General features: G+C 60.4%; 1 protein-coding gene and 1 long non-coding RNA gene across 5 annotated transcripts in view; both read left to right on the top strand.

The window, feature by feature from the left end:
- The window catches only part of WNT7B (Wnt family member 7B), a 99,370-nt gene that overhangs the window by 16,850 nt on the left and 62,552 nt on the right, over positions 1–19,968 (top strand). For 2 of the 4 annotated variants that reach the window (XM_027107967.1, XM_027107966.1), the window contains exon 2: positions 10,244–10,466. In XM_027107967.1, coding sequence (XP_026963768.1) covers positions 10,244–10,466 — 223 coding nt within the window. Of the gene's footprint in view, positions 1–10,243; positions 10,471–19,968 lie in introns of all 4 variants that reach the window. The other 2 variants (XM_027107968.1, XM_027107969.1) reach the window with 1 other exon arrangement.
- LOC113621154 (uncharacterized) lies at positions 11,228–15,635 on the top strand. Its single transcript, XR_003433066.1, has 2 exons — positions 11,228–14,684; positions 14,771–15,635. It is a non-coding gene; the product is annotated as an uncharacterized LOC113621154 (long non-coding RNA).

Raw genomic sequence — 19,968 nt, 5'->3', positions numbered from 1 at the left:
TTGCCGGAGGATGCCTGAGGAGGAAGAATTACAAAGCGCCCGGCCAGGAGCGTGGGCTGGAGGAGCCCTGGGCAGCTGGGCGGCCAGGGCCGGGCCAGGGATGGGGGTCTGCAGGCAGGCTGGGGATCTGGCCATCTCGGCCCGCCTGTCCCCACCTCCATGGGGGTGGAGGTGCTTACGTCCAAGGGCAGCTCAGAGCCCGGCTGGGTGCTGGGCAATGTTGGGGATCACCCCAGCTGGTGGTGGTGGACAGACCCTGCCCCAAATGGCATCAGGAGAAGCCTGAGGGGGTCAAGCACAGAGTCCTGGCTCCCTGGGGGTCCGGTGGGTGGGAAGGCCTCTCAGAGGAGGGTCTCTGCGGGGGTGAGATCAGCAGTTCTGGGAAGAGGAACTGGAGGGTGAAGGTGCAGAGGCGGAAAGCCAAGTGTTGGAGGGTAAGAGTGAGTGGTAGGGGTGTGCCCGGGGCCAGCCTCAAGACTGACAGCACCCAGGGCCAATGAGGAGCAGCCCAGGGCCGGGCCGGGAGGCCTGGCTCAGGCCCTGAAGCCATGTCCTGCTGGTAGGGGGGCAGGGCGGAGGGGCAGACTGGGGCTGGGGTGGGCCGCCCCGGAGGGCAGAGGGAGCCCTGGGCTGCCGGCGGAAGCCCTCTCTCATCACTGCTCACCTTCCCAAAGGTGGTACAAGCCTCCTCCCCAGGAGGAAAGCAGGATGTCCCCCAGCGACCCCCTCCTGGCTCCCGGGGCTCTGGGAGGGGTCTGGGGTGTTGAGGCCCAGTGGGCTGAGTCATGAGGTCTGGGTTCCGGAAAGTACTTAGACCCTAGTCTCCCCCATGGCGTGCTGCCCCAGTCCAGGCCTCGGGGACATGCCCAGGATTCTGCAGTTGGTCAGGGGCAGGGGCTGCTCCAGCCCAGAGCCCTGGGGGGGAGGTGGGCTGCATTAGAGCTGGTGTTCTGTCCAGCGAGAGGGAGCTGGGGGTCCATGCCGTGGTAGGCCGTTTGCGCTCTGCGGGGGTATCTCTATCCCGGGCTGTGGTCTGTGGGGTCCTTGTTCGGGAATTTGTAGGAGAAACGAGATGCTGAGGTGGAGGTGCCTGGCTCCTGCGGCCGCATCCGTGGCCATAGTTTTAAGGCCCTGAGGACAGATCGGATGGCGCGGGGCTTCCTCTGGGCCTGAGAGGCTGTTCTGTCACGTGGACCCGGGCTGGCTCTCTAAGTAGGAGGACAGGCCGATGCCAGGGGATCTGTGCCCTATCGAGGGCACTCGGGTGGCTTCACTCCCATAATCCCGGCACCCTGCCCACATCCCGGGATCCGCGTGCTCGGCCCTCATCTGGAGAAACATATTGTTTCTCAACCATATGTAAAGTGGGAATAAAATCTGCTCTTTATCGACCTGTAACAGTCGAAGAGAAAACGGGGTGCGCCTGGGTCCCCCGCCCCGCGGAGAGCGTGCCAGCTGCAGTGTCCTGCTGTCCACGCGCGCGGGGTCATTGTCCTGGGAGGCCCCAGCAGCTGAGCGCGAGCTGCCCTCACGAGTCCCACTGGCTGATGCGTCCGTCCGCCACTCATTCGGCAGCTCCACGGTGACCACTGAGGCTCAGCTGGGCCTGGCGCAGGCCAGGCAGACTGCATAGTGGGGAATGAGATGGGCCACCACCCTGGAGCAGCACGCGGCCTGCGTGGGGAGGGCCTGGCTCAGGTTTGGGGGCCTCCTTCAGCAGCCCTCCTGGGAGGTTCCTCCCAGTGTAGCCTCGTGCCCCCAGGGACCGATGGGGGAGGATGGTTCTCCAGGTGGACAGGTGACCTCTCCAACTGTCTTTGAGGGTCAGGGACAGGGTGATGAGACACTGACCGGTCTGGGGCCAGGATGTATGGGTCCTGGTCCCGGCTTCCTCCCTCCCTCCCTCCCTCCTCCCTCCCTCCCCCCCCCCTCCCTCCCTCCCTCCCTCCCTCCCTCCATGAGCTACTCGGCAGGTGGCTGGACCTTCTGGGCCTTTCAGTCCTTATTCTGAGGAGTAACAATAATAATTATAATTATTTTCACAACATTTGCCCCCCGTCCCGCTACTGAGGGGACCCCTGAGCCCAGAGTCCAGCACACAGTAGGTGCTCACGCCACCTTGAGCCCAACAGCATGAGGGGTTTAGGGTAGACTCCTAGCTGCTGGGGCAGGTTTGGAGGGCGTTAGCTCCTGAACGAAGCAAGGGTGTCCTACACAGAGACAGGGAGGGGCAGGGTGGCTCTAATCCTGAGCATTGGTGAGACACGGGCTCCCCCACTTGACCCCTCTTGGGTCCTCAGGGTCCCCGCTCTTGTTTCCCAAGGAAGAGCCCTAAGGCTGGGCCATGGCAGGACTGGCGCTTGGCCTAGACAGGGGCCTTAGCTGGGTGGCACTGGGAAGAGGCTGCCCGTCAGGGTCTGGCCCCACTGGTGGGCCCAGCTCCTCGGGGCAGAGGACAGCTAGCAGGTGGACAGCTCTGCCCCCTGGCCCCGAGTGCTGCCCGGGGGCAGGCTGAGAGCAGAAGGGCCCTGCCTGGTGCGGTCCCACTGATGAAGGGCTCCCTCCAATGTCACGGTCCTCAGGGTCTCCCGCGCCCACGCTTCTTATTGCCCTGGGAGCTGCTGAGTCAGCCTGCCTCTCTATTCAGGGTTCCCAGAGGATCAGGGCCCAGTGGGGACAGGCTGGCAGCATTTGGACGGAGTCCAGGCAGAGGCAGAGGGCGGCAGGCAGGCAGGGGGCAGCCCTCAGCAGAGCCAGGCTGAGGATGCCCTTGGATCCCCGGGCCTCTGAGCCTGGGTTCGGGCTGTACTCTGGCCTAACACAGCTCTGCCTGCAGGGGGCGGGGGCCCAGCCCACAGCAGCCCCCAGGAGCATGTGCTGCAGGAGGGGTTAGCACCCCTCAAGGCCGGGCACACAAAGCATCCAGGAATGATTTTAAATGTTCACATTTTATTTCTTTTTTTTAATTTTTTTTGCGGTACGTGGGCCTCTCACTGTTGTGGCCTCTCCCGTTGCGGAGCACAGGCTCCGGACGCGCAGGCTCAGCAGCCATGGCTCACGGGCCCAGCCGCTCCGCGGCACGTGGGATCTTCCCGGACCGGGGCATGAACCCGTGTCCCCCGCATCGGCAGGCGGACTCTCAACCACTGCGCCACTGGGGAAGCCCCACACATTTTATTTCTTAATTGTGCTTTCTTTATTTTAATTTTTGTAAGAAAACTTGGAGTTTGTATTCTTGCCTTGTTCTGCCAGCCCTGTAAACTTTTGTATTGCAACAGTTTACTTTTTTGTCGAGGTATAACTTACATAAAGTGCAGAAATCTCTAATGGGCATTTTGATGCCTTTTCACCTACATGGGCACCTGTGTAACCCCTGCCCAGCTTGAGATAGAGAACATTCGGGCCCCCAGCAGAGCAGGCTCCCCCCGGCCCCTCCCCATCAGTGCCTCCCACCTCAGGGTGACTTCTGAGTTCTGCTTGGCCTAGAGCTTCTTTTTTTTTTTTTAAGAAGATGTTGGGGGTAGGAGTTTATTAATTAATTAATTTATTTTTGCTGTGTTGGGTCTTCGTTTCTGTGCGAGGGCTTTCTCTAGTCGTGGCAAGCGGGGGCCACTCTTCATCGCGGCGCAAGGGCCTCTCACTATCGCGGCCTCTCCTGTTGCGGAGCACAGGCTCCAGATGCACAGGCTCAGTAGTTGTGGCCCACGGGCCTAGTTGCTCCGCGGCACATGGGATCCTCCCAGACCAGGGCTCGAACCCGTGTCCCCTGCATTAGCAGGCAGACTCTCAACCACTGCGCCACCAGGGAAGCCCCTGCCTGGAGCTTCTCATACGTGGTAGCATCGGCGTTCTCCCGTCTTTCACTCCACGTGGTGTCTGGGGGAGTCACCCGTGTAAGCGGTTCGCATCTGGCTGGGTGAATGTCCTGCAGTTTATCTCTCATTCTCCTGGTGATGGACACCTGGGTTGCTGTTCCCAGTTTGAGCTGGAGACCCGCGTTCGTGTCCTTTGGCAGATGTAAGTGCTTACTTTTCTTGGGCGTATAGACCCTAATGTGAAATCGCTGGGTCAGAGGGAAGAGCTGGTCCAGGAATGAACCCCTTGGTGGTGGATGCAGTGGCTGATATGAGCACCCACTGGCTTCAGAGTTGCCGGTTTAAGCATCGGTCCCCCTGATAGAAACAGCCCCCCCGCAAGGGGGCTGGATCCTGGGGGCTCAATGAATGAGGGTCAGTAATGGGGCTCCAGTCTCAGGCAGTGAGGGTTAGTTAATGATGGCCAACGTCCATGGCCTCTTGCCACAGGCCAGCTACGAAGTGCCATGTGCTTCGACTCAAGCACGCCTCCCGGCAGCTCTGTGATGATCATGGCTATTATTACTCCCACTTTACAGGTGTGGAAACTGAGGCACAGAGAGGTTAAGAAACTTGCCTGAGGTCTCAGAGCTAGGAAAAGGCAGAGCCAGGGTTCCAAACAAGCTGGCCCGCACCAGCGCTCACGTTCCTAACCCCTCCCCGCAGAGCTGCCAGGTGGGCAGCCTGGTACCCAGCTAATGATACAGCAAAGCCCCGCCCCCCCGCCCTTGGCCACTTCTCTGCCCATCTGTCACCTGGCAGTGGTCACCTGCCCCTCAGCCCCGCTGGAACCCCCTCGTCCTCGGGGCAGCCCCATCCACTTGGACCTCTCTGGCAGGAGAAAGACCCTCCGATTGTTCAGTGGCAGCCCCCTCCTTGCACAATGCCGGGCTCCAACCCAGCACCCTCTGGTCTGAGACCGGAGAGCCTTGCCCACAGCCCCCAGGGACGGGGACGAGGTGGGGGCTTCTTGTCTGCAGGGCCTGAAACCCTCCTCCTCCGAGCTCCCTTCATGGGACTGGCCCAGGCCAGGAGTGAGGAAAGTTTCAGACTTTCAGCTTTGCCCACTCCCCCTGGCATCTTGCCTGTGTCCCGAGGCCCCTCCCTGAATAGCGCAGGGAGATGAGCCCAGAGCAGAATTTTCCATGGAAAAAGTCAGCAACTGAAACACGAGCGCCCCGCCCGGCTTCTCTGTGCCCAGGGCCACGCAGAGCCGCCCTGCCAGCCTCTCCTGGGGCACCTGGGCGGGCAGCCTCCCAGAGGGTGAGAGCCGGGCCCACCCGGTGGGACACCTTGCTGCGAGTGCCCATAGCATGTCGTCACCCCAAACTGCAGTTACCCCAGAATGCTGCCGAGTCCCGTTCCCGTCTCCAGCAGGGCATCAGTTCTGTAGACGCCGCGTATTTTTACCCCTTTCCCACTCTGACGGTTTCCTAACGCGCCACTCACATCTGCAGCCCCCTCCCCTCCGGGTGGAAGGAACAGTGCGGGCAGGTCTTCAGGTGTAGTGAGGCCAGGTCCTGGGGCGAGGCGGGCCAGGCCTGTTCAGAGAGGCCAGTGGTCAGACTGTAGGAGAGGGGATGGACGGGGCACCGGACCGGTTGCCAGAGCTCAACCACTGGCACCAGCAGCTGTCCAGAAACCTGCACGAATTAACCAGTGACCTGGAGGATTTTAACTGCGGGCAGGATGTAAGCTGTGTTTTGAGAATGAAGAGTGGGTGTAGTTTCCCACTCCAGGCCGTCTTCTATATTATGCTCCTACTGTGTGGCTTTGAGCCACAGTGCTGTCTCCACCTGAGTTCTGGAAGCAGAGACCTGGCTGTGTGGCCTTGGGCAGGTCCCTTAGCCTCTCTGAGCTCTAGTCCGCACTCCTGTAACACGGGGATGGCAAGGCTCATCTTGCAAAGAGAGGATTGAGACACAGTGGAGGCCTGTGTTGTCCAAGGCGGGTGCTCAGAATGGGAATATTTAATATCTTTAGGGGAAAAATATCTCCACATTGTAAGGGAGACAATGTTGAAATCATTTCTGAACTATCAACCATATCTGATTATTTTTGCTCCTGGTATACGGTGCGACTGTCTTCTCTGAAGCTTTTGTTTTACCTCTAATCTACACACTGACATCCGGAGGATGGCTGGGGGCTCCCATCCCCCTACTGCATCAGCATCAGTCGCCTGGGAGAAGCCTACAGGGTACCAGCCGGGCAAGGCCCCTCTGGTCCCCTTCCACAGATCCCACCTATGGCCGGGGATGTGGGAGTCCTGTGTACAGAGAGCATTTTTAAAAAATTAATTAATTTTATTTTTGGCTGCGTTGGGTCTTTGTTGCTGCGCGCAGGCTTTCTCTAGTTGCGGCGAGCGGGGGCTACTCTTCGTTGCGGTGCGTGGGCTTCTCATTGCGGTGGCTTCTCTTGTTGCGGAGCACGGGCTCTAGGCGCGTGGGCTTCAGTAGTTGTGGCGCACGGGCTTCGTTGCTGCGCGGCATGTGGGATCTTCCTGGACCAGGGATCGAACCCGTGTCCCCTGCATTGGCAGGAGGATTCTTAACCACCGAGCCACCAGGGAAGCCCAGAGAGCATTTTTAAAAATCGTGTTCAAAGTTCATTTAACATAAGATTTGCCACTTCACTTTCACCGTGTTAAAGTATACAATTCCGTGGCATTTCATACATCTTCAATGTTGTGTAACCATCACCTCTATCTAGTTCCGTAACTTATCCATCACCCCAGGTGGAAATTCCGCCCCTAGGAAGCAGTGACTTCTCGTTGCCCCTCCCCCAGCCCCTGGCCTACTCTGCTTCTGTCTCTGTGGATTTACCTTTGCTGGACGTTTCATAGAAAAGGAATCGTACAATATGTGGCCTTTTGTGTCTGGCTTCTTTCACTGAGTATAATGTTTTTGTTTTTGTTTTTGTTTTTTGCGGTACGCGGGCCTCTCACTGTCGTGGCCTCTCCCGTTGCGGAGCACAGGCTCCGGACGCGCAGGCTCAGCGGCCACGGCTCACGGGCCCAGCCGCTCTGCGGCATGTGGGATCTTCCCGGACCGGGGCACGAACCCGTGTCCCCTGCATCGGCAGGCGGACTCCCAACCACTGCACCACCAGGGAAGCCCGAGTATAATGTTTTTGAGGTTCATCTATGTAGCATGTGTCTGTACTTCATTCCTTTTCGTGGCCAAATAATATTCCACTGTCCGGGTGGACCACATTCTGTTTATCCATTCATCCGTTGACGGACATTTGGGTTAGTTCCTCCTTTTGGCTATTGTGACTAGTGCTGCTATGAACATTTGTGTACAGGTTTTTGTTGGAACGCCTGCCTTCATTCTTTTGAACACACACCTAGGAGTGGAATTGCTGGGTGCTATGGTCATTCCTTCGGGAGGAACTTCCCAGCTGCTGTCTACAGCGGCTGCACCATTTTACATTCTCACCGGCAATGCATAAGGGTCCCGGTTTGCCCACATCCTCGCCAATGCGTGCTCTTTTCTGTTGTTTTGATCATAGCCGGCTTGGTGGGTGTGAGGTATTTCCTCTCCGTGGTACTGATCTGCATTACCCTAATGATGATTGATGTTTCGAATCTTTTCCCGTGCTCGTTGGCCATTTGCCTCTCCTTGGAGAAAGGTTTAAGTCCTTCACCCATCTTTTAAATGTGGTCTTCTTGTTATTGACTTGCAGGAGCTCTTTTTGACATAATCCCTGAGTATTCATTCATTCGTTCATTCATTCATCCACTCCACACTCATGGTCGGCTACACGGGGCAGTCCCCGAGGCCCTAGGGCCAACTCAGACCTGGCACTGCCCTCGACGTGTTTGCGGGCTGGTGGGGGAGCCAGGGGTGGAAACAACGACCAAGAGACCAGGGGTGAGGTTGGTACTCGAGGGACAAGCGTCCACAATGCGTGTCCTGGGTGCCTGGGGAAGAGCCCAGTGGGGCTTTGCCCTTGGGCCTGGAAGGGCAGGAGAGTTTTCGAGACAGAAGAAAGGGAGGGAGACCAGCATGCCAGCAGAGGGACGAGCGCAAGCAGGGGTGGCAGGTCGTCAGAGACCAGATCCTAGGAGGCGTCAGATTCCGATCAAAGGAACCCAGGGAGCTGTAGGTGGGCTCTCAGGGACACCATCAGGGTGGGGTGGGGGGAGGTGGGTGCTAGGGGTGGCCTGCCTGGAGAGGGGAGACCAGGGCTGCAATAATCTGTTTCTGCCCCCAGCTGCATCCAGTTAGACCCCATGTGTCTGAACTTCTGCCCCCAGGAGCAAGGGTTCTCACCCTGGGCAGCAGGGCCTTGGCAGCCCAGAGCCTGCTGGAAGGATCTGGGCATGGGGAATGTGCTTTTCGCATCCAGGCTCTGACCGGAGGGCTGGAGGCTGGTGCCCGGCAGGGTTCCCATCCATCTCATTTCCCTGGGTTGGTTTTCTGAGCAGCTACAATTACTTTGGGCTGAATTCCCCAGATTCCAGCCTGCTCCCAGCCCCGCCTGCCCAGATGCTCTTCCTTCACGCCAGCCTCAGGCGTTGCTGCCCGTGGTGCCCGTGGGAGACCCAGGGGGGTCTTGGCCAGATTAGTGGGTGGGGCTGGCGGGCCACGGGGATTGAGTGTCGCCGGGGCGTCCTGGTCGCAGCACGTGCTGTGGGCTCAGGCCACACGGGGACTTTCCCAGCTGGCCGTGGGTGCTCGGCTGCCCTGGAAAAACACTGACTCGTTTCTCTCAAGAAAGGGGCTGGCAGGCTGTGGGCAGAAGGAGGGAACTCACTGTGCTAGGAGGCCAGGGCCTGCGCAGCGGCTTTGGGGAGCCCCTCGTGGCCTCCCCACTCCCACCTTTTGCCCCCAAACTCTGTCTTGAAACCCAGCTGTTGCTGTGGGTCTGCGGAACCCAGCCCGCCTCCTTTCAGCTTGCTGTCCCTTCCCTGGGTGCTTAAAACCAAACAATTGATGCAGCTTCTGTGGGGAAACAGCCTGCCCGTTCCTCAGAAAGCAAAACCAACGACCTCGTGACCCAGCAATTCCACTCCTAGGTACATGCCCCGAAGAATGGAAAATAGGGACTCAAAGAAAACTTGTGTGCACGTGTTCAGAGCAGCGTTATTCACAACAGCCAAAAGGTGGAAACAACCCAAATGTCCATCAGTGATGAAGGGATAAACAGAATGTGATCTCGCATTACAATGGAATATTATTTGGCCATCATAAAAAGGAAGGAAGTTCATGATACAATGAGGATGAACTTTGAGGAGGTTATACTAAGGGAAAGAAGCCAGGCACAAAAGGTCACATGTTGTATGATTCCATCTGTATGAAATGTCCAGTGGCTGCCAGGGGCTAGGGGAGTGACTGCTAAGGGGTAGGGGTTGCCTTCGGGGGTGGTGAGTGCCTTGGAACTTGATAGAGGTGGTGGTTGACCGACATTGGCAATGTACTCAATGCCGCAGAACTGTAAAATGGTTAACTTTCTGCAACGTGAATTTCACCTCCTTAAACGAATAAACAATCACACCGATGACACCCAGGGGAAGAGAGAAACAGCCCCCCAGTCCCTGCAGGGTGCTGGGAGATTAATTACTAGGCACCCTCAGGGGACCGCTCTGAGGATACAATGTTGCAATAAAGCACCCGAGCCTAGCACACAGTAGGTGCTCAATTCACATCAGCTCCTGTTTCCTCCTCTGAGTGCACCCAGTCTTCCAGAAACAATAACACCAGTCATCCCCACGTGTGTGTGCAGCCTTTCTCCCCTCGGAGAGGGGGAGAAAGGTGTTTTATACCCCATGTCATGGGTGTGAAAACTGAGTCTCAGAGAGGCAGAATGTCTCCCCAAGGTCACACACGGGCTGTGGCTGCAGTCAGGACCCGGTGGGCTTGGCTGCCGGCCTGCCCAGCCTACTTCGCAGCCTGCCTGGTCCAGGCACCCTGGGGTGGAGGGAGCCGGGGGTCTACAAGTGATGGAAAAGCCTCAGTTGTCTGGGAGTTGGGGTCTGCTGCTTGGGGGCAGCTTTGGACAGTCACAAGCTGGTGGCTGTCAAATCCACGAAGGGTCTGTGCGTCTGATTCGGAGGCACAGAGAGGCGCGGTTCTTGTATTCCACGGGACTGTTGATTCATGGAACTTGTGATGCCGTGGTTCTTGCGATCCCGTTCCTGCAGATTCGAGGCTGGGGGGCGCGGGTGTGTGTGCCTTTTCGAGCTGGAATCCTGTGTGCAGGTCAGTGGAACATGGTGCCTGAGGGCAGGGCTCTGTGCTCTGTTCCCTGGCGGGCCGAGCTTGGCACGAGGTGGGCTCCTGGAACACGTCTGCTGGCCGAGGGACTGAGTGGGGAGAGTGGCAGGGGCGGGGTGGCGGGAGCCTGCCAAGGTGTCTCACCTCCTCGGCACCCTCTCCCCCCTACAGAGCGCTGTCATCCGTCGTGGCCCTGGGAGCCAACATCATCTGCAACAAGATTCCTGGCTTGGCCCCGCGGCAGCGTGCCATCTGCCAGAGCCGGCCCGATGCCATCATCGTGATTGGGGAGGGGGCGCAGATGGGCATCAACGAGTGCCAGTACCAGTTCCGCTTCGGACGCTGGAACTGCTCCGCCCTCGGCGAGAAGACTGTCTTCGGGCAAGAGCTCCGAGTAGGTAAGGGCCTCCTTACCTTGTAGTAAGGAGTAGGTAAGGGCCTCCGAGTAGGTAAGGGCCTCCTTATCTTACCGAGTAGGTAAGGCCTCCGGGCTTGCGGGGACCCCGCCTTCGGGGCTTTGGGTGCCTGGGGGCCAGGCCACCCACTGAAGGCCAGGCCAGGTGGCCCACGCTCGATTTTCTACACCTGCTGGCTGATTTCTTTGCTGTAACAGCACTTCTCTGGGTGTGGCCTGCTGGAGGCCTAGGACCCCAGGGAGACCCGGACCCGGACCTGGCCTGGCCCTCTGGGACACTGCCGCGTCTGGAACGAGGGAGGTGTCGACAGGGGCCAGCCCGTGTGAATGGACGAGGGCCCTTGCTCTGGGCTGTCAGGCTGGGGGACACTGTCCTGTGTGGACGTGAGCGGGCAGGTTGGTGGCGCAGTGGTTAGAGGCACGCCGTGCTGATGCACAGCAGCTGGGTGGCCCTAGGCACGAGGCTTTGTCTCTCCATGTCTCTGTGTCTGTGTCTGGAAATGGGGTAAGTCGTGGTTCCTGCAGGGGGTGGTTGGGGGGCTTGATGCGAAAGGTGGCGGCCCACAGGAAGCGCTGTATGATTGTAGCTGGGATTCTGAGAGTGGAAGGGACTCTGGCCAGAGGGAACAGCAGGGTGCAGCAGTGTGACAGGTGGGGGCAGGGAGGAGTCCGGCTGGAGGGAGGGCAGGGTTGTGCGGGGGGGCGGGGGGGGTGGGACGGGGGAGAGGGGTGGCCTCCGATTCCGTGGGCAGTGGCACATCCAGATTTCTGTGGGCTGAGCCCCGCTGCGCTTTGCACAGTCCCTGGGCCACACGGCCCCGGGGGAGGCTCCCGTGTGCCCATTTTACAGGGAAGGAGACTGAGGAGTGAAAGGGAGAAGTGGGACTTGCGGAGCCTGACCTGATTTGGAGCCGCTGTGTGACCTTGGGTCTTGCCCTTGGGGCTTCGGGACCTCAGTTTCCTCGTTTGTAACCTGAGCTCTGAGCGAGCAGGCCCTTGTCTGGGTCCCCAGCACCTCTCCCAGTGCCTGTGTGCAGTAGGTACTTAATAAACAGCTGTTGAACGAGTGAGGGTGGGGATGGTGAGACACCTGCCACCCCCCACCCCCAGGCCATTGTGAGGGTCAGAGGGCAGGGAGTGATAAGGGGACACAGTGCCGGGCATGCAGGGCTGCCCTGTTATCCCAGACCCCAACCTGCGGGCACAGGTGAGCCTCCAAACGTGTGATCACAACAGGTCCTTCCGTTCCCAGAGGGCCAAGGAGCCTGGGCCTTTGGAGCGGAGTCACAGCTGGCGGGACGGAGGCCAGAGCTGAGCTCTGCAGGGCTTGGAACGCCTGCGTGGGGCTGGGGGAGGCACAGGGGAAAGCCCCCAGGGGCTCCTTTGGGTGAGCAGCCTGTGGGTGGCACCTGGCACGGGGGGTAGCACCGCCCCCTCCCGAGGGCCGCGCCACCCAAGTGCAGCTTCCGCCCTCCAGGTGCCAGCGGAGAGGGTGGGACTGCCTGCCCCGTCCCCCGCAGCTGGGAGGGCATGGGCACCGGTGCCCGCTTCATGCCAGGTGCCCACCTGCCTGCCTGGCACTGCCCGTCCCCTTCCCACCCACCCCGCCCCCCAGGACCCTGGGCTCCGATGCAGCTGTGACCATCCCCACGGCACAGCTGAGGATACTGAGGCCAGGGGACTTGTGCGGTGGCCAGTGGCCACACGGGGGAGCTGGGTTCAGATCCCCTTTCTGGTAGCCCTCCCTGCCTCCCTGTGCAAAGGGGGACGGGCAGTGGACATGGTCCTGTGGCCTGAGGACAGGTGGGAACTTGCCCTTCATTTAGGACCTCAAGACATAGGCGGTGAGGGAGACCTGGCCACTCTGATCCTCTCGTCAGGGTCAGGCCCCAGGCGGGGAGTTCACCAATAGCACCAATAGTAAATGCCGGGCTCCTATGCACCCTCCAAAGCCCAGAGGATTGGCGTAGGCCCCCCTGCCAGCGACCGGCCCCCGCGTAGGGACCCACATCACTTTCCCTGAGAGCAGCCCCTGGTGCTGTAAGGATCTTGGCTTGCAGCTCACAGCTGTTCCTTCTTGGAGTCTAGCCCTCTGCCCACAGAGAGGGGTGCCTACAGCCAAGGACGGGCTGATGCAGAGGGTATAAAGTCCCCTTGTGCAGGTGGGGCTGCTCTGTGACATTCTTCACGCCCTGAGCTCCCCTTGGGATCAGGCATCTCAGGCTCTGCTTCTAGGGAGCCCACCTAGGACACCCCCTCTCACTTTCATGAGCATTTCAGAGGCAGAGTTTTTGGCAGAGATGTCCACACCCACTGTCCCCGTCCCTCATTTTCTCACTCCAGTCACCCCTGTGCCGGCCATTAGTGACCTTGGTGTGGCCGACTGACCCTCTTCCTTGGCTGGGCCCCAGCTCACCTGGGCTTCCTCTAGCCTCTGGTTGCTCCTTCCCAGCCCCGCCCCAATCAGCTCTCCCACCCCCCCCACCGGCGTCAAGACCGGCACGGCTGCCCCCTGTGGACCACTCGGCGCGGCTGACCCATGGGAGCCTCTGGTCAACACGTTCAGCATCTTGCTGCTGAAATCTCCATCCTCAGCCTCCCCTGCTGGCCTGACCACCCAGTCGTCCAGCAGAAACCTGGGGTTGTCCCCTCTGTCAATCCCCCCACTCTGCCCCATGGCCACTGCGGGCCTGCCTCCCTGGCCCTCCTCTGGCAGCTGTCAGTTCCTCCCTATGCCTCCTTCCCCACCCCGTCCATGCCATGTCACTCCCTTCCTCCAAAACCTTCAGTAGCTCCCTATTGCCCAGGATAAAGTTAGCTTCCTAGCTTGGAGTCTGAGTAGCCCCTGCCTCCCTCCATCCCTTCTGGAAACTAGAGCTTTGGCCATCGCTGAGCCTGCCGGGCCGCTTCCCTCCTGCAGCTTCTCACCCTGGGAGGCCCTTCCCCTCCGCCTGCTTATTCACATCTGATTTCCCCGCTGGCCGCCAAGCCTTTTTTCACCCCTCCTGGCTCTCCGTCATCCACAGGGGGGCTGAAGCCACGCCCTGGCGCTTCCTCCTCAGGGGTCTGTCAGCCCCGGGCCAGCTCTGCACCTGCCTGAGGTTCCCTCTGCTCTCTGCCCCCCGGGGGGGTGGGCTTCCTAACACCCAGGCTGTCTCCCGACCAGCCGGAAGCCCCACCCCCTCCCCCGGCTCCTCGCTGCCCTCCGGGGAAGGCCCAGCTCTCAGCCAGGAGGGCCCTGGCTGCAGGCTGAGCTGGGCTGAGCCCTGCAGGCAGCAGGAGTCCCTCTGCGTGCTGTCATGGTGGTCTGAGCAGGCCCCTCGCTCCGCCCAGGGCTCAGCTCCTGGGACTCACAAGCAGGAAGTCGGGCTGAGCAGCGAGGCCAGCCCATGTAAGAGGCATGCAGGTGCCCCGGGCATGGGATGGGAGCCGGGCCATGGGCTGGCAGGCAGCCACTCGAGCGGTGCCAATTAATGATTGGCCCTGAGAGGGGGGATGGCCTGGGTGGGTGGGACAGGCCCCCATCAGGCCCTGCCTGTGACCTTGGGCCACGCCTAAATCTTGAGAGCTGAAGGCAAACCCTTTAAAGGCGCAAATCGACGCCTGTGCGAAGTTCCAACTCCTTTTCCAGCACCTGGTGCTGTTGCTTGGATGCTTCCAGAGATGGGGAGCTTACTACTCCACATAAGAGAGATCTTTCTTATGATGACCCTGTGCCGGCTTTGCCCTGGGGCCCTCGGGGGCCAGTTGCTGTGCTTCCTCTGGGGAGTTGAGGCCCACCCTAATCCTCCCTCCACCAACGAGGTCTCCCCTCACGCCGGGCGGCCTCCACCCTCTGGCCACCGGAGCCCACCCAAGCCTATTTTCTCCCCTACAGAGTGAGGCTGGGCCACCCTGGCCCCTCCTACCCGTCTCTCGCGTTACCTGGAAATGAGCTTGTTGGGGTGGGGTATGTGAATGCGTCCCCAACTCAACTGTCTTTTTCCATGGGGTGCGGGAGGGGGACGGGGGAAAGCATGAGAGTCAGGGGTGAACCTCGTATTCCAGGGACACCCGTTAGAAACTCAGGGTCCCCAGGCAGGGCATTTCTAACAGGCGCCACAACGGAATGAGGACTGCTGTCGAGGGCTTCCTTGATGGGGTGATGTGTCCGTTGAGACCCGAGGGAGGATCAGAGTGACCCAGACCAGCCTGAAGGTGAGAGCAGGGAAGGGGGCTCCAGGTGGAGGGAACAGCATGTACCAAAGTCCAGAGGCCGGAAGAAAGTGGATGGTATTTTCCAGGAACTGTGGGAGCGCCTGGAGCAAACGGGACGGTGGGGAGACCGGAGGCGGCAGGAGGGGTCACGGCTGGAGGGCTGTGGGCTGAGGCATGAGCGCTGTGAAGGCCAGGAAGGCACAGGTGGGTCTGAGCACAGAGGGCCTTCTGCCGCCCACCGCCCCATCTCTGCCTGAGCCCAGCCCCTTGGGACCCACTGGCACGGGCATGGGGGCTGCAGCTGCGCGCACTCGGGCCCCCGCCCACCCCGAGCTGCCATGGAACACTGAGTCCCGCCCATCACGAGCCGCTCGGACATGACCAGGCATAGGGGCCACCCCTAATCCTGCCTCACGTGGCGCCCGTTTGTTTTGTGGGTGAGATTTGCGTTGGGAGCAAGCCCTGAGCCTCCTGGCTGCCTGCAGTAGGGGCTCAGAAAAGGCCATCCGTTCCTGGACACTCTGAGGGAGCAGAGTGGCCTACCTCTGAGTGTCTGAAAGGCGAGGGTCTGGGGGCTTCAAGTCGGCCACTGGCTGGGGCCTTGAAGGAGAAAGGGCAGCTCCCAGGCCCTGTGCACTTACCGCATGCCCGGCCCCCTGCCCGGGGCTTGCACACCAGGCTCAGGGAGGTCCGACACGAGTCCCCAGGAGGGACGAAGCCTGCACTGTCCACTCTGGGGGCACAGGCCACCGCAGGCAGGAGAGCGCTTGAAATATGGTGCGTGCGAGCTGCGGTGTGCCATTGAGTGTGAGACACATGACAGGTTTCAAAGACTTGGAGAGAAAAGAAGCAAGAAAAATAGCTCTTTCGTGATCTTTTCACATTAAGATGTAGAAATGGTAATATTTGGATATATTGGCTAAATAAAATGTGTTACCAAGTTTAAGCTCACCTAATTATCTTCACTTCCTTTATGTGGCAACTAGAAAAGTTAAAATGACCTGTGTGGCTTGTGTGAGACCTCTGCTGGCGGCACTGCTCTCAGAGGGGTCAGGAGTTGCCCGGAGTCACCCTGGTCAGGGGCAGAGCAGACATTCGAACCCAGGTCTGACTGCCTTCTCCCAGGACGCCGTCCTCCAGCTCGGCTGAGGGCAGACCATCTGCTTCCGGGGGCGGCGCAGGGGCGTGAGGGTGGTTCCCTTTGGCAGCACCTGTAACTGCTCAGCCTGCAAGCGCTGAGTGCCTGCTGCCTGTCAGGCCAGGGGCAGGGCGCTGGCAGTGGAGCGAAGGCCACCCAGCCCTGCGCTCGGAGCCTTGCACCCGGGATGCCCTGGGTGAGCCGATGGGGCTGGACTGGGAGGCCTGCGGGGCCCCAGCCTTGCACCGGGCACGCCCTCTCGGCCCACAGGCCCCAGCTCTGAGGGACACACAGCTTTGTCCTGTCTGTCCTGGTCACTCCCTACCCCCACCCCCATCCCGGGGGCCCAGCATGAGGCAGCAGAACAGACATTGTCCAGGCTCGAGGCCCGGGGTCCAGGCGGGCAGGACGCTAGGGAGAATTGGGGCCTCGAATGTCAGAATCAGAAAGACTTTCCTGGAGGCAGGGCTCCCCGAGCCCACTCCTGGTTCAGGGTGTGATGAGCCTTGGTCGCTTGGGTGGCCCCGGCTCTGGGCCCCTGCACCGGAAGGCCAACTTGCTCCCGGGAGCAGCGGTTCCTGAGACGCCCAGGCTCTGGACCCGCCAGTGGTGAGCAGCTGGGGGCTCAGGCTGGGCCGTGGTCGATCCCTCCACGTGACTCCTCTCGGTCCGCCTGGAGCTCATCCAGGATGGGAATTTTCCACCTTCACTGGCAGGGCCCGGACAGACAGGACAGGCTGTGGGGGGGCGGATGGGGTCTGGGAGGGGAGAGGGCGCTGCCGCGGTCCCACTGTGTGACCCTGGGCACGGCCTCCCATTCTCCGGGCCCCCGTCTACCCACCCACACCAGGGCTGAGGCTGGGGCCCTGACGCCACCAGGACTTGGGGGGGCGTCTCTCCTCAGAATAGGGGCAGGAAGACCCTCTGCTTCCTTGGCACGCACATCTGCCCAGGGCTCCACGGATGAGGGGTCCAGGATGCCGGGGTCTGGTCCACCGAGCAGGACACAGATCCCAGGTGGGCGGGCCTCCACCCCCGGCCTCCAGGGGCAAGGCCTGGCCCAGACATCGGTCCGTCTCCACCTGGGACCCCTCCACTGTGGGAGCACCATTGCCCCGAGGCCGCCGCGGCCGGCCCTTGCACAAACATCACTCGCTCCTGGTTCCCCTGTCCGCACAGCATAGATGGGGAGACTGAGGCCCACGGAAGCCTGTCTTGGCCAAGGTCACACGCCGGTGAGAACTAGAGATCTGAACCCATGGTTCAGCCCTGTGCCCCGGCGGGGTCCGGGTACCAGCTGGTGGAGACAGGGGGCAGCTGCGGGGGGGCGGGGAAGGGGCTCTGGTTCCATCGCGTCCCCCCTCACAGGCAGCGGCTGATTTTGCCGCAGGCCCGACAAAGGAGGGTGTGGTCTGAGGAAGGCTGCCCGGGGCTGACCTCCCTAAGGAGACAGGCCGCAGAAGAGGCCTTGCCAGCCTCCCCAGAGCCACGGGGCAGGGGTGGAAGCTCCTGGAAGGCCAGCCCAGCTGGGGACGCAGACCCCCCGGCCCTGGCTGCCCCTCGCCGCGTGGCCCTGGGCCAGGCCCCCCGGGCCCAGCTGGAGCACGACCCCCCTGGAGGGCCGCTGTGGCTGTGAGGGCCCCGCCGGGTCAGAACAAAGGCCGCGGGCGCGGGTGTGCCGGCGTGTTCGGACCTGGCACGACTGTTTCCAGTGCTCTGTTTATGACAACGGCAGGGAAGAGCTTAGCGTGGAGACACTGACTCAGCCGGCGACGAGCCGGGGCGGCGGCTGGGACGGGGCTGGAGAGAGCCAGGGGGACAGAGGGCCGTAGAGAGAGAGGCAGAAACTGAGAGGGAAGGACAGACAGAGACCTACGGCAAGAGGGACACAGAGAGGGCAACACACACGCACATGCACAGGCACACGCACGTGCACACACACAGCGCCAGCGCAGGCCTTCGCCTGTCCCAGGCCCAGGGTCCAGGCTGCTCTGCGATGGGTGATAAGAGCAGCTTCCGCGCCCTGAGCACTTCCTCACCCACGCGGCGCTGGACCCCGCGAGGTGGGTGATGTTATCACCTCCCTTTAGCAGGTACAGAAACAGGCACCGGGGTGCAAGGCAGCCTCTCCGGCCTCACTCAGCAGAGCGTGGATTGCACCCGGGGGTGGTCCAGGCCGGGCCCCCTACACCGCCAGAATCCTAGGTCAGGATGGCGGGGGCCTGGTGGGGCGGGGCCTCTGGGCTTCTGATCCTTCAAGTGCACAAATGGGGATTTGGGGCCTGGTGGGCCTCGAGGCATCTCTGGGCTCCCCTGCCTCCCCGCCCCCACAGCCTCTCCACCTCGCCCGTGTGTGCTGGGATGCAGCTCGGGCAGGGGGTGCGTGCCCAGGCCCCATGACTGAGCCAAGGCTGGGACACGGGCACTGCGCTGCCCCGCTGGGGGACCCCAGGAGCTGCTGGTGTGGCTAGGGTGTCTCCTGGCCTCCCTGGCCTCCATCTCTCCACCTGTAAACTGTGGGCAGGGGGAGGTATTCTCCCACCACTTCTAAGCTCCTGGGAGCCTGAGGGCTGAATGGGGTGGTGGTGGAGGGTCTCAGAGGAGTGGGGGAGCTCACCAGCTGGCACTGTCCCACTGGCCAGGCCAAGGACTCAGGAAGCCCACCCTGTCCCATGTCCAATGTCGGTCACAGCAGCACCCTCCAGGGGCTTTCCATGTTCATAGAATAAAATCTAATATCGTCCCCACGGGCTCCCAAAGTCACCATGGAGTGGCTATCTCTTCTGCATCAAACCATACACGCGTGGCTCATTCCCTCCCTGTGACCTCAGCATTGCTGTTCCCTCTGCCTGAACACTGTTCCCTGCACCTTTGCATGGGTCATTCCTCTTGTCATTTAGGACTCACCTTCGGCATCCTTCTTGAGGGGGGCCCGCACTGGGCATCCTCCACCCAAGTCCCTCCCTACAGCCACCCGCCCTGCTGTCCCGTCCGTGGTTCTGACCGAGGCCCTCTGCCTGCACTCCCTGTGAACCCTCCCAAGCCCGCTGGTCCCCTGGGCTGTGATGTGTTAGTCTTGTCCCGCTGTATGCTTGGCCGTGGGCTTGGGGATGGCTAGGGGCTGAGGGCCTCCTCCCTAGGGCCCTGGGGTTGGCCAGGAGGGCAGGCCATGCTTGGTGCTGGGATGGTAGCAGAGGAGTGAGGGAGGGAAGGGTGAGAGATGGAGTAGGGTGCCCGGGCATGACACATGCAAGCCTGGGTCTCAGGCCTGGTCAGTGAGGGGGCAGACAGACTGTATGGTTTCCCTGTTCTGGTGGGTGTGGGGGGAGTGGTCCGAGCATGGACTCTGGGGTCCTGGGTCAGATCCCAGCTCTGTGGTCAGCCTGCCGTGAGGCCTTGGGCCAGTCACCCGCCTCCTTTGAGCCAAGCATGCTCACTGTGAGGTGGGGCCCCTGTGAGAGTTTCAGTCGAGTAGGACAGGTTGTATGCAATCCCCTAAAACCATCAGATGCTGTATGTTTTTAGAACAACTTCATTGAGATATAACTCATATACAGTACAATTCAAGCATTTAAAGTGTACTATTCACTGGTTTTTAGTCACAGGTTGTGCAACCATCACCATAGTCAATTTTAGAACATTTTCATCGCTCCAAAAAGAAACCTTAGCCATCATCCTCCAATCCCCCTCACCCTTGGCAACACTCATCTGCTTCCTATCTCTGTGGAGTTACCCATTCTGGACGTTTCATATCAGTGGAATCCTACACCATGTGGCTTTTGTGTCCGGCATCTTTCATTGAGCATCACGTTTTCAAGGTTCCTCCATGTTGTAGCCTGTGTCAGTACTCCGTTCCTTTATATGGCTGAAGAGTGTTTCATTGTGTGGAGAGACCACAGTTTCTTTATCCATTCATCCGCTGATGGACATTTGGGTTGTTTCCTCCTTTTGCTATCGTGAACCAGGCTGCTATGAGTATTCACATACAAGTTGTCGTGTGGACACGTGTTCATTTCTCTTGGGTACATAGCTAGGAGAGGAATTGCTGGGTTACATATTAATAGTAACTCTGTATTTAACATTTTGAGGAACCTCCGAATGGTTTCCATAGCGGCTGCACCATTTTCCATTCCCGCCAGCGGTGCA

Source organism: Aethalodelphis obliquidens, unplaced genomic scaffold (genome assembly GCF_003676395.1).
Source record: "Aethalodelphis obliquidens isolate GAN/ISIS:26980383/991018 unplaced genomic scaffold, ASM367639v1 scaffold8, whole genome shotgun sequence".
NCBI classification, from domain to species: Eukaryota; Metazoa; Chordata; class Mammalia; order Artiodactyla; family Delphinidae; genus Aethalodelphis; species Aethalodelphis obliquidens.
The sequence above is the reverse complement of the archived record's forward strand: the minus strand, read 5'-3'. Positions and strand labels throughout refer to the sequence as shown.